The sequence below is a fragment of the Armigeres subalbatus genome, chromosome 3, assembly GCF_024139115.2.
Source record: "Armigeres subalbatus isolate Guangzhou_Male chromosome 3, GZ_Asu_2, whole genome shotgun sequence".
NCBI classification, from domain to species: domain Eukaryota; kingdom Metazoa; phylum Arthropoda; class Insecta; order Diptera; family Culicidae; genus Armigeres; species Armigeres subalbatus.
In genome coordinates, this window is record NC_085141.1 from 126,041,797 (window position 1) to 126,066,977 (window position 25,181).

Below are 25,181 nucleotides of genomic sequence, written 5' to 3' on the forward strand. Positions count from 1 at the left end.
AGGATTCCAAATAGAACCCCGCCAGGATGCCTAATAGAATCCCGCCAGGAATACAAATAGAATACCGCCAGAATTTTAAATAGAATCTCACTAGGGTTCCAAATAGAATCGCCTTCAGGATTGTGAACAGAATCCCGTCAGGATTCTGAATAGGATACCGGATTAAGGTTAAGTTTCAGTGAGGGCTTAGCAAAATGAAAAAAGAGAATGAGGTTTAGGGCGCTAAACGTTCGGATTGAAACAATTGATATAGGTAGTTTACTGTAAAAGTAAACAAATCGAGTTAAATATTATTTTATAACAAGTCATGCATAACAAATATTGTTCCTAAAACGACTAAAAAATAGTTATTTCATCTACGAATAACATGTCATTAAGCGTAATCTACTGTTATTGCTACCTAAAGCTATTACCACCTAAAACCGATATGTTCATGAAACGTATGATGATTAATCTTCAGTTAACTATCGCTTAAACACGATAACTGTTTTTAATGTGAATAATAATTAGGTATGTAATTTTGATGAGCATAGCCGAGCCTGTCTAGTCGTCTTCTGGAATCAGCTCCCGAGCTGATTTCAGAGAGAATATTCTCTTGTTCCGAAGGTATTGCTTCTTCTTGCGGAATTCTTCGTTCGTACCGTGCAGGGTATCCCACCAGCCGTAGTTTCCATAACATTGGTTGAATCTAAAATTAGAATTTTGGAATTATTTCAAACGGCAATTTTCGAAGCTCACTATGTCATAAAATGTCGATGTGATAAATGATACAGCAACTTACTTCAAATGGTGATAGTCATGCTGCTCGGAGCTTCCAAGGAATGGCAAATGGTATCCGGAGTGGTCCACCAGGGTGTCCACCATGACAAACACAAGCCAAACGGCCACAGTTGCCGGGTGACTTGTCATTAGAGCGGGTCCTGCGTACACCGGCAACAGATCGCTGATGATGAACTCAAAAGGATGAGCATAGATCGCACACCATGCCACCGGTGCCGGCCATTCGTGGTGCTTCTTGTGGATGTGCTTGTACCAAAAGTTGGCATGCAGCAATCGGTGTGTGTAATAGAAGGCGACTTCCCACATGAGGATGCAGATCAGCATATCGCGGATAAAAATATCCAGCGACGGTAGCTCCCGCATGTTAGGCAGGTGGCCGGGTGTGATCCATATCCGTCCATGGTATGTTAGGTAGGATGTGGGAACTCCATACACCAGCTGGTTAATGATGGCCGTTTTGATTACGGGCTTCAATTTGCTCCACTCCAGGGGCTCGTTTGACCCGGGCTGTATTTTGTATTTGCGCATGCAAGCCGGTTTATTCGTGAGGTCCATAAACGCAAACATACCGCCAATAATCCAGAACAACCCGTAAGCCCATACCGTCAGGAACCAAACATAGAGAAAATCGGGATCATCGCCTGTTAGTGTTAGAAAGGAGACAGCTTTCATATTCATATTCATAAATACTTTATATAAGGACTGACACATATCTCTGCAGAAATTAGGTATTTTATAACATCAAAATTTGATATTACGAATCACAATCTTAAATACAGCCCTCCCGTCCTACTTAGTCACACTTGGTCGACAACTAAGAAGCTTTGCACAAATCCAAAAATTTATATTTGTCTGTCTATGCTATATGTGTGGATGTGAGCGTGTATGTGTGTACAAAAAATAGTGTGCCGTACGGCCGATCACCTTTACAGTCTCTTAAAATGCTCCTGCAGGTACGGATTCGCACTGCCTCCGCCCTCATGGGTCTCAATTGCGTACTGTTGGTTACTATCAACTCCCCAAAGCCAACATTTTGCACTCCCTCATGTACGGATTCGCACTGCCTCCGCCCTCATGGGTCTCAATTGCGTACTGTTGGTTACTATCAACTCCCCAAAGCCAACATTTTGCGCTCCCTCATGAACGGATTCGCACTGCCTCCGCCCTCATGGGTCTCAATTGCGTACTGTTGGTTACTATCAACTCCCCAAAGCCAATATTTTGCGCTCCCGCATGTACGGATTCGCACTGCCTCCGCCCTCATGGGTCTCAATTGCGTACTGTTGGTTACTATCAACTCCCCAAAGCCAACATTTTGCGCTCCCGCATCAACTCCCCAAAGTCAACATTTTGCGCTCCCGCATGTACGGATTCGCACTGCCTCCGCCCACATGGGTCTCAATTGCGTATACTAGCACCCATATTGGTCCCAGTTTCATATTGGAAGTATCTTACTGTTCCCCTGAAATCCCATTTTCACATCGCATGAAAAAATAGTTTATTTTGGGATACTTGGGTTATACAGCCCTCCCGTCCTACTTAGTCACACTTGGTCGACAACTAAGAAGCTTTGCACAAATCCTAAAATTTATATTTGTCTGTCTAGGCTATATGTGTGGATGTGAGCGTGTATGTGTTTTTTTTTTTTAACGAGGGTAATGGAAATCTGCAACCAGACACCTGGGGAGGCGAACCCAGGTAGTGTGGGATGGGACCACCACTCCCGACCCACTAAAACCAACTCCTTCCTCTACAGTCATTCCCTTGGCCCGCAACTAAGCAATACTGGGATGACTATTGGGCATTGCGCCCTCCATGACGTACACAAGTGCACGTATGCGCCTCGACTCTTCGACACTCCCCATGCAACACATTTGCACAAGACACACTGGCACCACATGTGCCCCAACACTCACCTGCCTATGCCGCTTGAATGACTGCAAGGAACCAATTTATAGGTACCCTGCAGGGGGTACCCCGTGCTGCCATCTCACAACACAGACAGTCCTCATTCAGTATGGGGTGATCACCTGGGGTCCTGCAATAGGTTGGCACCACTTGTATACCAAGCCGAAGGGGACCCTAGGTTGGTGGCCCCTATGCCGCTCCTACCTCAGCTACGAGACAGACCCTTTCGTATCCCCTAATTCTGAGGTGCCGCAGAGGCATCAACCCTTCGACACTCCTGCCAGGCATAGCAAGACTTTAATGTCCTCTAATTGTAAGGTGCCGCAGAGGTAGCTGCTCCCTACACACCTGCCAGGCATAGCGAGGCTTCACTCAATCCGTCACTGGCAGCCAGATCACGCTACTGCCTAAGCAGTCACTCTGACCACACGTACTATGCGAGGCTTACTTGTGTGCTCGCCCATACATTCAGTCCCTATTACTTGCACCACTTGTGCACCACTCTCTTTGACATTCAGTCACTCACTCAGTGGGGTTGTAATACCCCATCTCCCATTTTATCCACTCTGTGCACCTCCTGTGCATCGTTTGGGCGTGGAACACCCGGCACGTCAAGCGTGCCTAACACTCACCTACCCAGGCTTTGATCCTGCCAATAGGTCCCCGTTAGGTACTTTGCTGGCAGCACCCACCCATTGACATTTCGAAGCCCAGGTAGTCCTCAGCCAATGTGGTGGTCTCCCCATCCTGGAACGGGGTCGCACCACTTACCTTACACGTCTCCGATTTCTGAGGTGCCGCAGAAGCATCAACCCCCCGACACTCCTGCCAGACGCAGCGAGACTTTCGTGTCCCCTACTTCTGAGGTGCCGCAGAGGTATCTGCCCCTGACACTCCTGCCAGGCCTCACCAGACTTCAGTCATTCTAACACTACCGACCATGCGTACCATGCGAGACTTACTTGTGTGCTCACCCATACACTCGGTCCTCATTCTGTGGGGTATTACGAGTAATACCCCAACTACCATTCGCTTGCACCACATGTGCACCACTTGGGGGTGTGTGGGTACCACCCACTGCCACCCGCTTGCCGCCGAAGCAGCCCTCACTCTGTGGAACCTCCACAGGCTCCGTTAACGACCTGGCTAATTGTTTCACACCCCAGGCCATTCATCCCTTCGGCACGGGTCGCCTGACACCTTGGGATTCGGGGTTAGGGGCTTGTATGCTTTAAGCGGCACACGGTCGCTTGATAAGGATTGCTTGCGGATATGTGGTTTTTGGGAGGGAATTAACAGCGCCCCCTGTTAACCCCACCACCTCCTAGGCAGAACCCCCTGACTCACAGACGGCTGGGGAGGGGTCGTCAAGCCCTTGGACATGGTCCAATAGTGTGCCGTACGGCCGATCACCTTTACAGTCTCTTAAAATGCTCCTGCAGGTACGGATTCGCACTGCCTCCGCCCTCATGGGTCTCAATTGCGTACTGTTGGTTACTATCAACTCCCCAAAGCCAACATTTTGCGCTCCCGCATGTACGGATTCGCACTGCCTCCGCCCTCATGGGTCTCAATTGCGTACTGTTGGTTACTATCAACTCCCCAAAGCCAACATTTTGCGCTCCCGCATGTACGGATTCGCACTGCCTCCGCCCACATGAGTCTCAATTGCGTATACTAGCACCCATATTGGTCCCAGTTTCATATTGGAAGTATCTTACTATTCCCCTGAAATCCCATTTTCACATCGCATGAAAAAATAGTTTATTTTGGGATACTTGGGTTATTAAATAATAAATATCTATGTAAAGAAATGTGGTTAGCAAATAGAGCTTGTTAGTGGAATGTCTTCACTTGTCATAAGACGAGTTAGCATGCCAGTCATGTACGATACTCTGAAGACGGCCTTACTGTTCAGGTCAAATACGTATCTGGTTAGCTAAAATCAAGTGATGGAATATTGAATAGGATAGTACTGACTCGTCTTATGAGAAATGAAGAAATGGGGATCAAGAAATCTGTTTCACTGAATAATTTGTTTAACCTGTTTCAGTACTTCGCCATTTTATGTACGATAATAACCGGTCAACATTAGAAATCTAATTCAATCGTATGTGCTTTTCAATTACTTTCCATAATAAACGAGAAATGCATCATCACAATTAGTTGAATAAACATGGTTTATGTCTTGAGAAAATAATTCCAATTCGTGCAAAGCACCGTGAGTCCATGTGTGAACTGAAAACATAATGGGACAGAAAAGTAAACTTTAACGCATCAACTCAATGTAAGGCCAGCGAAGCTATTATATACTACTTAACGTAATTATTATTAGTTTTTCCGATTCTCTTATTACGCCATTATATAAAACTATGTTGCTGCCATCGAACTCATAATGTTGATCTGCATTGAGCTGTGGAGGCTGCAGCTGATTTTTCGATGCATAAAAACAATCAAGTAGGTAGATGAAGTTCTTCATGGGCCTTTCAGCATTATAGTTTCACTTTTGGACTTGGTTAGACTCTGCATATTATACTTATATGATATTAGTTATCATTGAATAAGTTCTATTACATTACCAGTACGCAGTTGGCCACGAAAATCCTCAAATTTGTGTAATGCTGAGCGAAAATGAATTTCGCTTGAAGAACATATTTTGTCATTGATTACATATGCGGGTAGGCTAAATTTCTACAAGAAAATGAAGAAATAACCCGTTTTAGTTTACAATAGACTTATTGAAAGCTTCGTTCACGGACAAATAGAGTTGGATAGACTTTTGGTGTATGACTCCTCTATTGCAGTGTATGAGTTATTAATTACACCAGTGCGTATGATTCCACTAGAGGGCAATCACAAACAAAATGTGCTTCGTACCTTTTCTAATGCTTCAGTCACGTGACCTTTGGGTGCCTATATTTGTTATTTCAGTGAATGCAAACGGCTTGATATTTTTTCCATTCTTTCTTGGTTACATGACTATGAGGGTCGGTGATGGATCGCATTCGCATGTTATGTTGGACAGATCGGTTTTTGGTGTTTTGCAACGATTATCAGCTAAGAAATTGACATCGCACATAGCCTATTCATATTATGCCATTTTTTATATGATAAAGAGTAACTAGATGCCATATGATGACATTCTAAAGCTTGTAATCTGAACAGGCCATTGTGTGTTTTCAAGACGTTTTCTCCCCTTCCAAATACTTCCAAACGGCAGTCAAAGAAAGAATAAGGAAAAAGTATACGTGGAATATAAAATTCTAATACAGAGAATGGAGTGAAAACAGTTCTAAATATAAATATTTCGGGCATGAATTGAAAATTCCATAAACATGTTAATTTTTTCTCATCAAGATTTTTTTTTATAAACATGCAGTGATTCCGAAAAGTATTCGTCTAGCCGTATGTTTTCTAGAAAATGCCAATGTTAGAACATACTTAAGTCATAAAAATGAAACTAGCAATCACATTGTGTAGCAGATGAGTCTTTTTATCTTTATTATTAAAAATTTAACAGAAGAACATTTTTTTATTTATTATCAGACTAAAGGCGGAGTGGCCTGAGGAGTGCATAAAATACTTCTCCATCCAGCTTGGTCCATTGCTGCACGTCGCCAACCACGCAGTCTGCGTAGGGTCCGCAAATCGTCCTCCACCTGATCGATCCACCTTGCCCTCTGTGTACCTCGTCTTCTTGTTCCCGTCGGATCGTTGTCGAGACCCATTTTCACCGGATTACTGTCCGACATTCTGGCTACGCGCCCGACCCACCGCAGTCTTCCGATTTTCACGGTGTGAACGATGGATGGTTCTCCCAGCTATAGGTGTGCGCCGGTCCGATATTTCTAGACCAACATTTGAAAAGGGCGTAACAGTCAAAATTTATTCCTTCTGATTCTTTGTTTACATGTATAGCTTTATATGTAGACGAGGAATCAGACGGAATAAATTTTGGCTGTTACGCCCTTTTCAAATTTTGGTCTAGATTTGTCGGCGGCGGCGTTTGCCAGAATTTTGGTCGGCGGGGCGGCGTTTCCGAAAGCCATTTCAGCTGGCGACGGCGGCGCCGTGGCGACTTTTTAATAAGTTTCTTGAAGATTTTTTTTGCATTTTTTTCGGAATATTTTCAAGAATTTTTTGAAGGGAAGATTTTTTTTTGAATTTCGCATGAAAAATCTAATTAACTATACAATTCTATAAGTTTCCTAAATTTGGAAATTATTTTCGGATTTTCCAGGTGAACTGCTTTGAACTTTCGAGAATCTTTCCATTCCATTTTCCGAAAGCGACATACGGCCGAACTGGTAATTTGGCCGAAAAAGTCGTTTATCCTAACAGGTCGTTTGGCCGAAATGATCTTTGGCCAAACAGGTCATCAGCCCGAAAATGCCGTTAGGTCGAAATGGTCGTTTGACAAAATTGGCCATTAGGCCGAAAATATCTTTTGGGCCAACAGGTCATACGGCCAAATGTCAACAACTGAACGGGTAATTTAGTCAAAAATATACATCCGTTTGGCCTAATGACATTTACGGCAAAAAGGCCTTTATTGTCAAACGACCGTTGAACGAAAAAAAATCCCATTAAGCCGAATTGAACCAAACTGTTATCAGGTCGAAGATGGTTTGACCAAAGTGTAGTTTGACCGAAAGCGACATACAGCCGAAATTGCCTTTCAGCCGAACGGTAATTTGGCCGAAAAAATTCATTAACCGAATAGATCATTTGACCGAAATGGTCATTTGGCCTGGAAATGTCTTTTCTGCAAAACAGCCTTTTCGGCTAAACGGCATTTTCTGTCAGATGACCTATTCGGCTAAACGTCATCAATTCAGCCGAACGACACTTTTCTAATAAGGTTGCAGAAAGGAAATTTTGGACCAAATGGCTCTTTCTGCCCTCCTGCCCTTTCGGGCCCTCCTTAGCCGTGCGGTAAGACGCGCGGCTACCAAGCAAGACCATGCTGAGGGTGGCAGGGTTCGATTCCCGATGCCGGTCTAGACAATTTTCGGATTTGAAATTGTCTCGACTTCCCTGGGCATAAAAGTATCATCGTGTTAGCCTCATGATATACGAATGCAAAAATGGTAACTTGGCTTAGAAACCTCGCAGTTAATAACTGTGGAAGTGCTTAATGAACACTAAGCTGTGAGGCGGCTCTGTCCCAGTGTGTGTAATGCCAATAAGAAGAAGAAGAAGGCTCTTTCTGTCAAATGACAATTCTTACCGAAAGACATTTTTAATCAGATGATCTATTCGGTCAAACGACTTTTTCGATCGAACGGCATTTTGACGGCAAATGACCTGTTAGGGCAAACAATTTTTTACAAGTCCGTTCAAATGTTCCTTTTTGCTGTACGTCGCTTTCGGCCAATCCACATTTTCGGTCAAACCAGTTTTGACCTGATAACAGTTTCCGTTAAACGTTTAGTTTTGCTAGTACTTGGCAAGATGTATTTTGATATAGAGCGATTCCAAGCAACAGCATCAAAATTTAAGAAAATTTTTAATTCATGATTTTCTATTGAGTTGAAACTTTGCACAGTTTTTCAATTTCATCTAAATCGTCATTTTTCGATATCAAATCTTCATATTGAGTCACGACTAACTTTTCAAAAGGGTGTATGTGAAAATGGTTCAAAAATATTTAAAAAGCTGCACAGCAAAAACGGAATGTTCGATTGTTATGATTTTTTCAGCAAAGTTAGACAACTAAATGGTGATTCTTAAGAAAATGTGCACAGTAAAAAAAAAATTTTTTTTGCCTTTAGAAATATCATTTTTGTCACAAAACTCAAATATCTCAAAACCCTATCTTTTTCGAACGTAATTTTTTAGGGAAAACGGTCCATTATATTAGCTATCTACCATAAAAATTTGGTGATGGTAAACTAATAAACAAAAAGTTATGACATTTCAAACATTTCACAATTTTCACATATAGTAAACAAAAAATTTCCGTGTATTTTTTTTCAAGAATCGCAGTTTGATGCTGATTTTATTGTTAAGGGCCTTGCGTGAGTTAAACAAGTTGTTTGTATGATATTCCATATTTATGTATTCATCGATATTATGTATATTATATGTATAAATATTATATGTATAAATAAATAAAAATGAATTAATATTATCCTAAGTATTAAATTAAATGTGGCAGTTACACAATGTTGTTATAGAAACTCTAAGAGTTTTGGGTTTGAATTTTGGTATGGGTTATGATATCATGAAAACAGTTTATTAATACTTATTTTTATTTATTTTTATTCAAATTTTTTAAAATATCGAACACTTTTGAATTATTATCAGCACAGTTTGAGTATAGTTTTGCTTTAATTTTATTTTCCGACAATGGAATGAAACAGTGAAATTTTTGGGTTCCTTGGATCGTTTTCGCGTTATTAAATTGCTCGCTGAGCTCTGAAGCCTTTATTTCGTACTCTTCAGTAGTAAAAACAAAATGATAATTTGGTTAAATCTTTTTCTTTTCTACGATTTGCCCAATATAAAAGTTCTTTCGCAGTTTTAATTGGATGCTCACGTTCTTTGGCTAAACTTGCTCTTGTGGCCATGCGCTTTATTGTTCCTCCAATAGCATCACAAGGACCTTTGCCATGTGATGTAGCAAAAAATGCCATTCTGCATCAATTCCGTACATTGATTTAAATTGACATAGGCTCGAAAAATTCTTACGATTTTTGTACTGCGACGCTGCTCCATCAGACATGAAATATATCTTTTGACTTCTTTATGCTTATCAACGCGTAAAAGTTAATCATTTTTTCAATGAACAAGTTTACGGATACTGAATCGTGTCTTAAATCTTCGGAAATTATAATAAAACTTAAGTGTACAATTTGCGTACTTCCATTAAAATAAATAACGAATGGATGAATTGTAGCTTGTTGTACGTTCCAGTGATGGGACTGCACTTCATCTTGCAATACAAAGCTGTAATTTTCAGAAAAATCACAAATGACTAAAAATTCACCATTTTGTAATGTATTTTCGTATTTTTTAAAAAGCTGGATTGTTCTGTTTTAATGAAATCGTGAGGGATTAAACTTTCTAATTTCAAGCAAAAATATGACACAAACTCATCTACAGGTTTTACAATAGTTTCTATGTCACACCTATCCGTGGTCACCCATTGCTCAAATGATAACTGATCAATATATTTTCTTCAAACTCAGCGAATAAAGTATTTTCCAATGATGAAGAATCTGGACAATCCGAACAAGATCGTAGATAGCAATTTGATGTTGTATTTTCACACAAAAGACTACCAGTTAACATTTTAATATCCTTTGTTAAATTGATTCTTTTCAAACTATGTAAAATAAGATTAATATTCTCATGGGTTGTGCACACACACACATTATGTGTTCCTGAATTGGAAAGAAGCTTACATTGCCTTGGCCGAAGGCTTGCAAATGAGGAAACCTATTTTAATATTATCGTGAATTTCCTTGAAGCGTGTGTACGCTTCTTTCAAAGTCGTCATCATTAATCGTTTTTGGATTGCTTGACGCTTTCCATCTTTTTTTACTGATACATAATCTTTTTGACCAGGCATAGCTCGACTTACTTCATCATCTTCAAAATATTGAACTACTATTTCTTTTGTCTCATCTGTTAATGCAGTACTAGACCTAGTATTTTTGGTTGAAGGACAGTTATTCTTCAATTGTTTTGCCTCTTTTACTGTATTTCTATTGGTTTTGAACTCATCAATGGCATCCTGAATAGACCACGAACTTGGCAGCATCGACAAAATCAATAATTTTTCTTTCCTTGTCGTGGCTGCATTCGAGAACCTTTCCTTCATATTCATAATTACCTCATCGTAGTCTGTATTTTCCACATCATCAGGTCCTAATTTGAAGAGGTTTCTTCGTACAGCTTCGTTTATTTCACGGTATTTTTTCTCCGGGTAATAAACGTAGTCCATCTTACTCCATTCAATCGGAGTCACTTTTATCCCAGCTATGCCCTCGTTAAAGCGTTCGATGTTGACCTTTTGGATACACTCATCTTCCGATTGATTTGTTGAAACAGATTTCGCTGATGGTACGGTGGCAAGGCTCTCAGCACTTAATACTTCTGGTAATTCCTCAGTTGTTGTCGATACATCTGGCAATTCCTCAGTTGCTGTCGTTTTCGAACTTCCTGCGCTCTGCTCAACCGATGATATACAGATTTTGTCAACGTTTAGACGGCAGGACGTGCAAATGCGTAAATTTGTATTCAATGTGGACATTGGAGCATAACCAGTCGCTTTCAGTTTATCTATGGTGCTTTCGGTGAGATTTCGTAACTCTTTTGAACACTTTTTTCCATCAAACGGCCTACAACAGTTGAGAAAGCGGCTACTCATGTTGTTCGTAATATTTCAATAAACAAAATCACTTTTAAGTTTTTACTGACTAGTTTGGTGTCATTTGCTTGACTGAAGAAAAAATTACTATAAGATCTTCAACAAAATTAGTAGTAGTAATTTTTTGCTTTTTCGTGAGCATTGTCATGGTATGTACCTATCATGCATTTGTTGTTGTTGAAGATACCCGTTTCCTCCCGATCATAAAGTCTATTCTCTAAGAGGTATATTTTTGCAGGTAAACTATAGACGTACACGTGTATATAAATCTTTGATTTTGCAGCTTTTGTCTTGAAAATAACATTTCTGATATGTTTCTATCAACGTTATTATCAACAGGTTTCAACACTATTAAAATAATTTTCGCCAGTCACGTGCAATGAAAATTATGACACTATCAATACTTTTGATCACAACACTGGAGCTTGTCTAAGTTTCTTATAGATGCTATGAATAATTAAATCAAAATATCATGAAAACAACTTGTTTAAATCACGTCCCTTAACAATAAAATCTGCATCAAACTGCAATTCTCGAAATAACTTACACAGAAAAACAATTTTTACTAAATGTGAAAATTGTGAAATGTTTGAAATGTCATAACTTTTTGTTTATTAGTTTACCATCACCAAATTTTTATGGTAGATAGCTAATATAATGGACCGTTTTCCTAAAAATTACGTTCGAAAAAAGATAGGGTTTTGAGATATTTGAGTTTTTGTGACAAAAATGATATTTTTAAAGGCAAAATTTTTTTTTTTTTACTGTGCACATTTTCTTAAGAATCACCATTTAGTTGTCTAACTTTGCTGAAAAAATCATAACAATCGAACATTCCGTTTTTGCTGTGCAGCTTTTTAAATATTTTTGAACCATTTTCACATACACCCTTTTAAAAAGTTAGTCGTGACTCAATATGAAGATTTGATATCGAAAAATGACGATTTAGATGAAATTGAAAAACTGTGCAGAGTTTCAAATATTTTCGAAATGGTCGCTCAGGATCGACTGACATGCCCCCGTGGAATGCCTCTATAAAGGCCAGTATCGACTTAAAAGTAGAGAAGCTACGGAATTTGGTTCAATGGTCAATAGACAAATAGGCCATTTAGCCAAACGAGTGGCCATTTTTGACCATATTACCCGTACAGTCATTGACATTTGGCCGTATGACCCGTTGGATTTTTGACATGGAAATGTCATTTTCGACCAAATGGCCCATTCTGTCAAACATCCATTTCGGCTAAACGGCATTTTCCACCAGTCGACCTGTTCCTGGGGAAGTTCATCAAATTTTTGAGGTGAAATTCAAAAGAATCTCCCGTTAATGTCTTGAAAATATCCAAAATGACCAACTGAATCTTCGGAATTTCCACTGAAAATGTTTCCACTGGATTTCTTCAAATTCGAATCGGCGTGGAAAATAATACAATAGCGGCGTAAAAAAAATTAAACAGCGGCGCGCCGATGCAAAAATGTCGGCGGCGGCGGCGTGCCAAAAACTGTCGGCTGCGGTGGCGTGGCGCTTCGCACACCTCTAATTCCAAGTACCTTTTCTATTCTCATCTAGGGTGAAAAGCTTAGGCATTTTATCTTGTCGGTACTTCCATGCAGGGCTTCCAAGACACGCTGAGAATTAATGAACCCGGATTTCAAACCCGCCCTCCGAATGCACGAACTTTACGTCCCTAGCAAGTTTGATGGCTTCTTCTTCAGTTTTCATGCTAATTAACATATCGTCTACGTAATGTCTCTTCTCTATCACCTCCACCACTGTTGGGTAGTCTTGAACAAAACGAGCGGCGTTCAACCTCATAACATACTGAGCACAACTAGGAGAGCAGCAATTACCGAAGGTCATCACGCACATCGCGTATGCTACTATCTGGTCGTTATCGTCTCTCCAATAAATGCGTTGGCACTGTTGTTCTTCATTCCGGATGAGAACTTGGTGAAACATCTCCCGTATGTCATCTGTCAGAGTTAGGGGGTGCTCTCGAAAGCGAATCAACACAGCAAACAGGGATAGGGAATTTTTTAGGCCTTTTCAGTAAGGCGTAGTTGAGTGACGTTCCGAAGGCTTCAGCAGCCGCGTCCCAAACTATTCTCATCTTCTCCGGCTTGTTTGAGTTTGTTACTACTGGGAGCACGGGAAGGTACCAGATGCGATGAAATGGTTGACGCAGCTAGTCCTCGGATAGCTTTCGTATGTAACCTTTGTTCAGGTATTCGGATATTTTCTCCCTCAGTGTGTTTGCGAGTGTTTCGTCTTTCTCCATGCGTTTCTCGAGACAGTGAAAGCGCCGAAGAGCCATCGCTCGGCTATCCGGTAGACGGATTTAGTGGTGGTGCCAGAGTGAACCGATTTCGTATCGTTGTCCTATGAGCTTGGTTTGTGATCGTCAACAGACAGACTTATTTCCTGTGGCTTCGTAATCCCCAAGCTGTTCAGTGCAAAATACTCTTTGATAGTTTGGTGTAGATCGTCTTCTGATCTCACAAGAAGCAATATGGTAGACAGAGTGCACCGGACTGGTTGCAGATTCTGTTGTACCACCACCACACACCGTCCAGCCTAGCCGAGTTTTGATAGCAACGGCATCATTCGGCTTGCCTTCGCGGCACTTTAGAGCGATACTTAGATGCTGGTTCTTCAATCCGATTAATATCCGAGGTCGAACAGCATGGTATGAGTCAATCGGAAGTTTCTTTAGATGAGAGTGTAGTGACGAAAGCTCCGCAACATCCATCGTTTGATGTGGAAGTAGAAGTTCGTTCACGGTTTGGTACACCACTGATGGCGAATCTTTTGGACCCGTTTTGTACGCCAGCTATCTCTAGCTCGATGATCTTCGACATCATTTCTTAGCAGTGTCTTCCACCGGTCCAATGTAGAAAAAGGGATCTTATTTCACCGTTCAGCTGTAACTCGTGGACTAATTCTTCGTCGAGCAACGTGCAATTGTCAACTGATTTGCAAATTTAGCTACACCCACGGTATTCGTCGCTAACGTTGATGTTCTTTCGGTTGTATGAGGTCGATGTATGATGCTTAGTGAGATTGTTCTCTGAGTGAGCGTTCACGAAGGCGTTCCCTTTCTTAATTTCACTTCTCTCGCTTTTCGTTGATTATAGGATGGGTGATATTTGGAATACACGTTCTACAACTTTCCGAAGATACCGAAACTCTACGACGTAAACTAAAAAAGTTGGTAATACTCGATTCTAAGTTACCAGATACCAATTCAAAATTACACGCATCCACTAAGCTATTTTGGCGAACTAGCTCCGCCCCGTCCCGACAATTGCAATTATCTAAAGTCCTCTGTATTGCAATACAAAATCATCTTGCAAGCAGATGTTTGCACATTTGAAATGTACCTAGGTTACATTTCATTCGTTTCAACCCGCTCAATCATGCCAATCGACCAAAGATTTTATGCCAAACTACATTATGCCGAACGGGAGACAATCGAGATTTGCAATAGTCTAAATATTCGTAATATAGCAAGTATAGAAATTGGTTATTTACTTCCCTCTTTAGCTGTTTTAAATCATTTTTTCACACCTCCATCAAATACAAAATTGTACAGCGTACTTGATAAAAATTTACAAGTTGAGAGAATCTTGCTGAATTGCGCAACATACGATAGAATGTTTTGACTTGCAAATGATGAAAACAAATTGTATTTCCTATGACAACATCGCATACTGATAAAATGCAAAAATGAAGTCATATGAAATAATATTTGTGCTTTTATCTCTTTGTACCATGCCTCCAAGTGATAATTGATTATCGTGACACGTGCCGCAAACCGTGAGCGCAGTTCATGTTCATGGTCAAGGCAGTAACAGACCAAATCTACGAAAATATGAAAACCCAAAGATGATCATTGTGATGTCAGTGCAATAATAGCTTAATAGCGAAATTTGACGTAATCTTTTCATAACTATGAACACGCACGATATAAGACGAAGGCTACCTATTTGGAACAATGCGGGTTTCTCTTGCGGTTGCATAAATCTAGATGTGGATCATACCCGAGTAGCACACATGTTGTAGACCACTGTATGTGACATGTGTACAATTATTAGTTCCAGTCCTGATACAATAAAATCGACTAAAATCGTTCTAATAGGGTAAGTACATATTAGATGCTCTATTTAAATTCCGAGCGCTCACGACTTACGACCTTGCGTACAAAAACGTTGGATTGCCAATCTGGAGGCGGCAATTGATTCTAGAATCTTTACAGGTGGGGAAGATTTTCTGGGCTCAGTGTATTCAAGGGAGAATCCATTTCGTGACAAATAATACCGACATTCATGAAATTTCAAGATTTTCCATATCTGGGAAATTATTCCTATACTTGGAATTTTGGTGTTGTTGTTGATGTGCAACTAATCACCTAGTGGAAGGGAGATTACTTTTATTTATTACTTCACTATTACTCCATGATACATGGTAAATAAACTTTGTAGTGATATAGTTGAACATTTAAAGAAAGAAAAGGAATGTGTGCATGCCTTTGGAAGCATTAAATGCGTAGCGCCTCATAAAAATTATAACCGTTTTTTATTTTTGCTCTGGAGGCCCTGTTTGGCGGTGTAATGATGATATTCTGTTTCAACAAGCTCAAACAAAAATAGATAACTTCAGAAAGCCTATGAATGATGTCCGAACCGGATATGATATTTGCGGTCACTATTTCAAGATGCTGTACAATTTTGAAAACACTTCAAGTAGAACCACACCTCCACTTCATTGAAGTTGCTAGTCTCAATTGCACGCAGCAAATGAAATTGGATTGCCGAACATGTAGGGGCATGTAGGTAACATTGTGGCAATGGAAATGATGATCATAACACTCGTTCACTGTACTTCAACAATCAACATTTTGAGCAAATGTTTAGATTTCATATATTTTTTTCACTTTGCAATAATTGAAGAAGTTTTTGTGTTTAGGACACACAATAAATGTCAATTTTCTCCTCCTTTTTTGATGAAGATAAAAGCTACGGACAGTGACACGTTAGAATAAAGGCGCAAGCTTCTGGGCTTGATTTTGAAGATTACAGTCATAGAGTGCTTTATTGATGACTATTCCCTCCTATGCTCATTTGGAATTCTATGAGTACCTCACAGAGTAGATATCTCTTGACCTGCAAAGATATGCCTACAAAGATACACCTACCATGCAAATTTAATATAAGGAATGCCCCATTTCTGTCATTTTTAAAGTGTTTGAGAGGAAGTTGTACAGTTTTTTTGTCGAGTTGGGTGTTGCTAAAATGGGAAATCACTGTGTCATGTTGCTAAAATCGATTAGTTCCCATTCTTTTGTTACACTCAGGATTGTTTTGCTTTGTCACTTGTGATTTGAATCGTTGAGCAAAGCTGACTTTACGCACGACCACGCATTATACGCATTTGAATAGCCTTATTTCTGTTCTGATCATCTTTTTCCAAAAAGAAGTTTATGATTAGTTTGTGGCATGTCAAAAATGTACATATTATGACGGAGTTTACGCCAATTGATTGTAATGCAATTTTGCACATGATTTCGAAGCAGGACACTAACCATTTTCCACTGATCGAAAACATTTTCGATTTTGGAGTAAGTTTTGAAATAATTGTAAGCGTTTTTATACAAAATAGTTGGGAAAATATCTAGGAAACTGTTGATTGCATGAAAAATGTTCGATAACGAATTGTAGTGAACTAGAAAATAGGGCTAGTTAGTTTTTAATTTTCCAATATGAAATCAATGTTATATCTAAAATTAAAAAAATCTTAGGAGGCATTTGCCATTGGTGAAAAAAACATCATTATCATTGTTGTCACAAAATTCCTTCCAAGCTTTATATCTGGACATCCCGTATTTATTTTAATTTTTCGTATCGTTTGAATCTAGGGTTGAATCAGAGTTCAGTGCGTGATCTCTCATGTTTCGGACAGCAGAACGATCGCGTGGTCGGACGAATTATTGTGTTCTGCATTGCGCGGCCGGTAATAAAATTAATCAGTTCAGTGCGTGATCTCTCTTGTTTTGAAGCGGACTTGGTAGTCATATGGCTACTGCTTCTGCCTCATACGCAGGAGGTCGTGGGTTCAATCCCAAGGTCCGTTCCATTCTCCTACTTATTTCTCATGTTCTAGCAATCGCTAGAACTGAAAATGGACTTCCATACCGTTTCCATTACTATTCCTATACCTTCAACTTGAGTATTCTAACAGTAATCTGCTAGAATTAGAAATGAACTATATAGAGCTCGTTTCCTACATCCAATTAAAAATTCCATGAGTTACCTTCTCCTATCTATCACATTGGCAGCTCGTTAACCAAGACGGACCTCTGCCTCTCCAACCTAACCCAGAAATTCCAATAAATTCCGCATTAATTCGTGGCAAGTGCAGAGGTATATTCGGCTTGCAGTGGGCGAGTGATTGCATCATCATTTCCTCCCCCTTCCCTACATTGACTTGCGTTCTGACGTGGCAGGCGCCAGTATGACCTAACAAATGAGATCACCAGTACTTGTACATTGAAGATGTGTGCTAGTCCCAAGCAAACATCTGTTGGTTCCCTGTGCAAGAACAGCTGATCTGGTCTTAATGGAGTAGCAACTACGAGCAGTCAATCAAGCAAGCTCGTTTGAATCTAGGTTTGAATCAATAATTGCATTTATAGTGTGTTCTTTATCAGGAACCGGGAAAACTAATAATAGTGTTTGCCGTACCTAAGAAAAAATCAGTATAGAAGAAAAAATAAAATTATGTTAAACTAAGGGTACGCGATAACTCTCTTTTTTATGGAAACACGAAACGAAATATAGAATTTTTCGATAACTTCGAAACGGTACGAATTCAAGTTCTCATTTGATTCGAATAATTTATTGGATCGTTCTTGCATTATATGTATCGAAGTTCTGATTAAATATTTTTATAATCTAAAAACGTTTTTGCGACCAGTAGCACTTCAGTAACAAAAGATGCAGGCTATATAAAATGCTGCGCTCTCGTTTATATACCATTGGGTATAAGACATTTTCCCGCTGCTGTGTAAAATATTATAAAGTAGGGGAACGGTTCGGCCCTATATCTCATAGCTCCTATTTCCATCCCATCAAAAACAAAGCAATGAAAAGGAATTTGGTTTGTTTCTTATTTTTGTGATTTTTTTTCATAGGTGAGCACGCGTGTTAACAAAAAGAAGTGACGAGATTGGTGTTGTATTTCTTTGTTTTGCGATGAAATGAATATGTATGCTCAGTGAGATTGAAAACGGCACGGCACGGCAAATGCTGGGTAAAGCGTACCATTGGTACTTCGCGTACCTGAAGGAAGGTCTATACCCCATCTCGCGGTCCTTAGCCTCTTACCCAGCAACTCCTATTCCTACCTCCCCGTGGTGCTGGCCGGGATACGAGCAACCTTAGGGAAGATCGGGTAACCAACCCCGGTGGGAACTACGGTCATATGCTGACAGGGAAGGGGGGGGGGGGGTTTGCTCCTCTCCGGAGGTGCAAATCTTACTGAGCGTCTGTTCTCCATGTCGGGATCGGCTCACAACAGCGTCTGTTCTCCATGTTAGGAGCGGCTGATGATCGTCCGAGTGCCAGCGGGGGCCTCTAAGTGAAACTGTGCACCATGGTCCACCGGGAATAAGGAAATGGTCCTCCGGAAATTTAGGGGGTTTGGTGTCAGGCCCTGCAAGCCAGCCATTAAAAAAACATAGGCAACGAACAATTCACAAGAGAGTACGGACCGGAAACATCGGCGAAGACCACTGCGACGAAAAGGAACTAGCGATTGGAAACTCGGTTCGTGGAACTGCAAATCTCTCAACTTCATCGGGAGCACACGCATACTCGCCGATTTGCTCAAGGACCGTGGACTCGGCATCGTAGCGCTGCAGGAGGTTTGTTGGAAGGGATCAATGGTGCGAACGTTTAGAGGTAATCATACCATCTACCAGAGCTGCGACAACACACACGAGCTGGGAACAGCTTTCATAGTGATGGTTGAGGTTGAGGTTCTTCAACTTCAGCATAATCAACGTCCATAGCCCACACTCCGGAAGCATTGATGATGATAAGGACGCATTCTACGCGCAGCTGGAACGTGAGTACGACAGCTGCCCAAGCCACGACGTCAAAATCATCATAGGAGATTTGAACGCTCAGGTCGGCCAAGAGGAGGAGTTTAAACCGACTATTGGGAAGTTCAGCGCACACCGGCTGACGAACGAAAACGGCCTACGACTAATTGATTTCGCCGCCTCCAAGAATATGGCCATTCGCAGCACCAACTTCCAACACAGCTTCCCGTATTGGTACACCTGGAGATCACCACTGCAGACAGAATCACAAATCGACCACGTTCTGATTGATGGACGGCACTTCTCCGACATTATCGACGTCAGGACATATAGTTTCGCTAACATCGACTCTGACCACTATCTGGTGATGGTAAAACTGCGCCCAAAACTATCAGTCATCAACAATGTTCGGTACCGACGACCGCCGCGGTACGACCTAGAGCGACTGAAGCAACCTGATGCCGGAAGAGGTCACTCTTGAAGGGGCCCCTCTTGAGGACTGCTGGAATACAGTCAAAGCAGCCATTAACGACGCAGCGGAGAACAACGTCGGGTATATGGGACGAAGTCGACCGAACGATTGGTTCGACGAAGAGTGCAGACAGATTCTGGAGGAGAAGGCGGTCGCGCTGCAGCAAGGTACCCGGCCGAACGTGGAACGTTATAGACGGAAGCGGAGACAGCAGACCCGCCTTTTTCAGGAGAAGAAACGCCACCTGGAAGAAGCGGAGTGCAAGGAGATGGAACAGCTGTGCCGTTCTCAAGAAACACGCAAGTTCTATTAGAAGCTCAACGCATCCCGCAAAGGCTTCGTGCCGCGAGCCGAAATGCCGGGATAAAGATGGGAGCATCTTGACGGACGAACGTGTGGTGATCGAAAGGTGGAAGCAGCACTACGAGGAACATTTGAATGGCGCTGAGAGTACAGGCAGTGAAAGTCAAGGCAGCGGAGCAGATGACTACGTCAGTTTAGCGAACGATGAAAGCCAACCAGCCCCCACCTTGAGGGAAGTTAAGGATGCCATTCAACAGCTAAAGACCAATAAAGCAGCTGGTAAGGATGGTATCGGAGCTGAGCTCATCAAAATGGGCCCGGAAAAGCTGGCTGGTACAATTTGATAGTCAGAATCTGGGGCCCTCCTTAGCCGTGCGGTAAGACGCGCGGCTACAAAGCAAGACCATGCTGTGGGTGGCTGGGTTCGATTCCCGGTGCCGGTCTAGGCAATTTTCGGATTGGAAATTGTCTCGACTTCCCTGGGCATAAAAGTATCATCGTGCTAGCCTCATGATATACGAATGCAAAAAATGGTAACCTGGCTTAGAAACCTCGCAGTTAATAACTGTGGAAGTACTTAATGAACACTAAGCTGCGAGGCGGCTTTGTCCCAGTGTGGGGATGTAATTCCAATAAGAAGAAGAAGAAGAAGAATCTGGGAAACTGAACAGCTACCGGAGGAGTGGAAGGAAGGGGTTATATGCACCATCTACAAGAAAGGCGACAAGCTGGAGTGTGAGAGCTGTCGAGCGATCACCATCCTTAATACCGCCTACGAAGTGATATACCAGGTCATCTTTCGTCGTCTATCACCATTAGTAAATGAGTTCGTGGGAAGTTATCAAGCCGGCTTCGTTGACGGCCGCTCGACAACGAACCAGATTTTTACTGTACTGACCGAACATTTGCAAAGGTGGCAGAACTATACACCCGCCTGAAACGAGAAGCGACAAAAACAATGAGGACTGGTGGTGAATGCATCAAAAACAAAGTACATGCTTGTGGGCGGAACCGACCGCGACAGGGCCCGCCTGGGAAGCAGTGTTACGATAGACGGGGATACCTTCGAGGTGGTCGAGGAATTCGTCTACCTCGGATCCTTGCTAACGGCTGATAACAATGTTAGTCGTGGAATACGAAGGCGCATCATCTGTGGAAGTCGGGCCTACTACGGGTTCCAGAAGAAACTGCGGTCAAAAAAGATTCGCCACCGCACCAAATGTGTCATGTACAAGACGCTAATAAGACCGGTTGTCCTCTACGGACATGAAACATGGACAATGCTCGAGGAGGACTTGCAAGTATTCGAGAGACGGGTGCTTAGGACCATCTTTGGCGGTGTGCAAGAAGACGATGTGTGGCGGCGAAGAATGAACCACGAGCTCGCCCAACTCTACGGCGAACCCAGTATCCAGAAGGTAGCTAAAGTCAGAAGGGTACGATGGGCAAGACATGTTGCAAGAATGCCGGACAGCAACCCTGCAAAGATGGTGTTCGCTTCCGATCCGGCAGGTACGAGACGGCGTGGAGCGCAGCGAGCGAGATGGGCAGACCAGGTGCAAAACGATTTGGCGAGCGTGGGGCGTATTCGAGGATGGAGAGATGCGTCATCGAACCGTGTATTGTGGCGTCAAATTGTTGATTCAGTGTTATCTGTTTAGATGTAGACTAAATAAATGAAAATGAATGAGTACCGCTGAAGTTTTATGTAAAATGAATGCATTGAATTCTTAAGTGAGATTGGCTAACATAATTCATGAAAATAATATTCAACCTGCCCAAACTGATTATGGCAGTGCAGTCTCACAAGCAAGCTAAGTTGAGTGCCATGGAGTTTTGGAGTGTAGAATTATGCTTTCAACCATTCCCAGTTGTCTAGTGGAATGGAATATGTCAGCTTTGTTCTAAGTCAGCGGTTCTCAACCTGGGGTACATGTACCCCTGGGGGTACCTTCGTTGGTCCCAGGGGGTACCTCGGACAATAATGCGTAATGGCGGCTGTATTACAATTCCAATCAAAACTTATTGATAAACTTTTGATAATTGTGTAGTTTTTTTATTTCAAAACTATGTTTTCAACATACTCCGCATGGCGATTAGTAAATCAAAGCTGTGCGATAAAACATGAACAGGACAAAACGTTGAATAAGCAAATTTTAAAAAACTTTCGTGGAATCTATCTTATCGAAACAAAATATTGCATAATTTGTTAACAACATGTTTTTGCACTTAAACCTAACTAAAAGAGTCTGGAGGGACGGAAGCTTCCATTTGAGAGGCATCGAGACTTTTTTTTTTCTAAAATCTCAGTTGCTTCGTTTCGGGAGAATTGAAAGCATCCTTCTACACTTCTCGGAAGCTTCCATCCAAGCATCTCGAAGCCTCCTTTCAAGAGACTCGTACCTCCATTCAAGAGGCTCGGAAGCCTCCTTTCAAGAGGCTCGAAAGCCTCTATTCAAGGGGAACGGAAACTTGCTTTTATGATGCTCAGCAGGCTAATATCAAGAGGCTCGGTATTCTTCCTTCAAGAGACTTGAAAGCCTATTTTGAAGAGGCTCATGTGCATCTATTCAACGCTCGGAAACCTCTCTTCAAGATGCTCGGAAGCCTCCCATCAAGAATCTCGGTGAAAAGTGAAAGTTGGAAACAGAATAATAAGAGCATCATTCAGAATAAGTGTAAGAAGATCCTCTTTGCGTAACTCCATATAACTAGTAACTTTGAAAACTATTAGTCTTCTTTACTCTGTTAAGATCGCAATGATTGGTTGAATGCCGTTTTGACTCAAATCCCGAACAGACTCATATTCCGAACACTCGTTACATGGAGATTTATCTGAAACATTTCGTTATTATTGCATACATAAACTCAGGCGTACAGATCATAAAGATAAAATTATGCATTTTAGTGCATTTAATGTGGTGTTCGGAATTTGAATCAAAGTGTTCGGAGACAACTTTTACTTTGCTTGTTCGGCATTTTAGACAGAGTTTGGCAGAATAAAATCATTTAGTAATGATAGTTACAATCAATGAAATATGGTTATCAAGCACTTATATAAATGTTGTAATCTTTCCCTACGCGCCCGGTGGGAACAATTAAACAATTAATATAGCTTATGTCATATGGCATTAAGACCTCTGAAGTGAAAAATGTGCTTGAGTGTTCGTAATATGAGTCAAAACGGTATATGTAAGAAGGTTTTTATGATTTACTAGCAGACCCGACGAACTTCGTTTCACCTTAAATTGATTTATTCTCTGATTAATTCTCGAGTTATGAAGAAATTGATGTTTCATTTGTATGGAAGCCCCTCTTTCCGAAGGGGGGAGGGGTCTCGAACCATCTTAAGAACCTTCCTCGGCCCCAAAAACCTCTGCATCCAAATTTTCACGCCGATCAGTTCAGTATTTTTGGAGTCTATAAGTTTCAGACAGACGGAAATTCATTTTTATGTATATACATTATCACAAATATGGCATAATTTAAACTGATAGTTTTCAAAACTACGTGTTACAAGTAGAATATATTAAATGCTTTAGCCACGGATTGAACGGACGGATTTATTTGATGTCAAAAACGTCAAAATTGTTTAAATAACTATTAGACAATTGTATAATCTCGATAGAATAGCAAATTTCGTGGTTTATAAGGCTTACCTTAACTTTTATATCTTAGTAACGTTACATTATTTTTTTCAATTTGTTTCTTCCGTTATAAAAAGTACTTTTTAAATAATATTTAATAAAGCATGAGAAAAAAATATTTTACGTATACGAAACGATTTTATGTGAGCTTTTTTTTTAAAATTTTTCTGTCGGAACTTTGATCCAGATGCAATAATCTTGGCTTGAGCACCATAACTTTTCGAACATAGTGTTTTTTTTGTACAACCCTACTGGATAATTTAATTGATAATAAAATGATTGATATGTGGTAAATGAAGTTTCATTGAAAAAGCTTAAAAAAAATATTCAAGACGTTAACCAAAGATGTACCAGAAATCGAATGATTATACTTCTTTGTCAAAATATTCCAATCAATTCCATTACTAGAAAAAAATTTACGTTATTTGATTGGATCGCTGCTTAGTAATATAGATCCAGGATGCGGTAGCGGAACTGCCTAAATATATCTTCCCCAAAATCTACAATATTTGCTTTTCCCAATTGTTCATGGATTCATTGTTCATATTTGATATTTATTAAATTAAAAAAACTGAATCCAAGCGCATGTAAATAATTTGACTCAATATTGACGTGCAAATAGCCAAAAAAAATTGGATGCAATTCGAGACACATCTCCTGAAACAATGTTTTGATAAATACATTTTAATATAGTCGCCGGACGATCACACTGAAATTCTTACTCTTCGTAGATTAATTTACTTCAGCATAATTTCGAACACGTTCGAATTGTAAAACTGAATGCAAAATTCAAGTGTTGGTTCAAGAGCTAAATGGAAATTTTGAACGATAATCTGAGATTGCTATGATCAAGCTCTGTTTTCAAGAACGAACAGGCTGCCCTTTAGTACCTACTCTTTCAGTTCAAAATGCAACTCCCACAACTGAGAAAAACTAATTTCTAATAATTCAAAATGTTAAATTGATGAAATCTCGAATTTAAAACGCGTTTAAGTCGATTTCAGAAAGCAAAATAGTATATTTGAGCAAAAACAAAAAATAGAGGGTTAAGTACAATTTGATTTGTATTGCTTCTAAAATCTTCTGATCTTCTGTGGATAATATTCACTGTATTTTATTCTCAAAACTTCCATAACTGTTTTACACGAGCGTCTCGTATTTGAATAAAATTAAAAATCCGCATTTTAAATGAGTAATCTTTCAAAAATCTTCCTTAGGCTGTGGAGAAATAGAATCGAGCGTATCGTATAGCATACTATTTTTTTTCGTTCGAAAGCGTTAGTACTTAACACTAACACGTAACACTTAACGTTAACACGTAGATCTCACTATTTAAAATACTTACCAATAACATCAAGAAATGCATTCCATCGGTCCTGCAGAAACGGACTTAAATAGCCAACATCGTTCTGTTCCACTGTCACGTTTGCAATGGATTCGAACATTTTCGAGTACACTTCTCCAGCTTGCCAACCACAAGGATTCAAGTAGCTATGCAGCACTAAATATCAGATAAATCACTAATAAATCACTAATGCTCACTGTCACCGCTTTGTTCTGTAATTTCCAAATTTCACCCGAGTTTATTCGAA

At 40.7% G+C, this 25,181-nt stretch overlaps 1 protein-coding gene across 1 annotated transcript; it reads right to left on the minus strand.

Moving 5' to 3' along the window:
- Positions 1 to 283: 283 nt before the first annotated feature.
- LOC134220864 (fatty acid hydroxylase domain-containing protein 2-like) lies at positions 284 to 25,181 on the minus strand. The gene is made up of 3 exons (XM_062700023.1): positions 24,935 to 25,181; positions 782 to 1,421; positions 284 to 688 (listed from the first exon to the last, which is right to left on the minus strand). Exons 1-3 carry the CDS (start codon positions 25,032 to 25,034, stop codon positions 544 to 546), a joined length of 885 nt encoding a protein of 294 aa, XP_062556007.1. The 5' UTR covers positions 25,035 to 25,181; the 3' UTR covers positions 284 to 543.

What these genes read in the sequence shown, in the direction of transcription:
- LOC134220864 (XM_062700023.1), bottom strand. Translation starts at nt 25,034, where the DNA reads ATGTTCGAATCCATTGCAAACGTGACAGTGGAACAGAACGATGTTGGC. An exon ending in TGCATTTCTTGATGTTATTG is followed by an intron (nt 1,422 to 24,934) that starts GTAAGTATTTTA and finishes TAACACTAACAG; the next exon opens with GCGATGATCCCGATTTTCTC. An exon ending in CATGACTATCACCATTTGAA is followed by an intron (nt 689 to 781) that starts GTAAGTTGCTGT and finishes TTCTAATTTTAG; the next exon opens with ATTCAACCAATGTTATGGAA.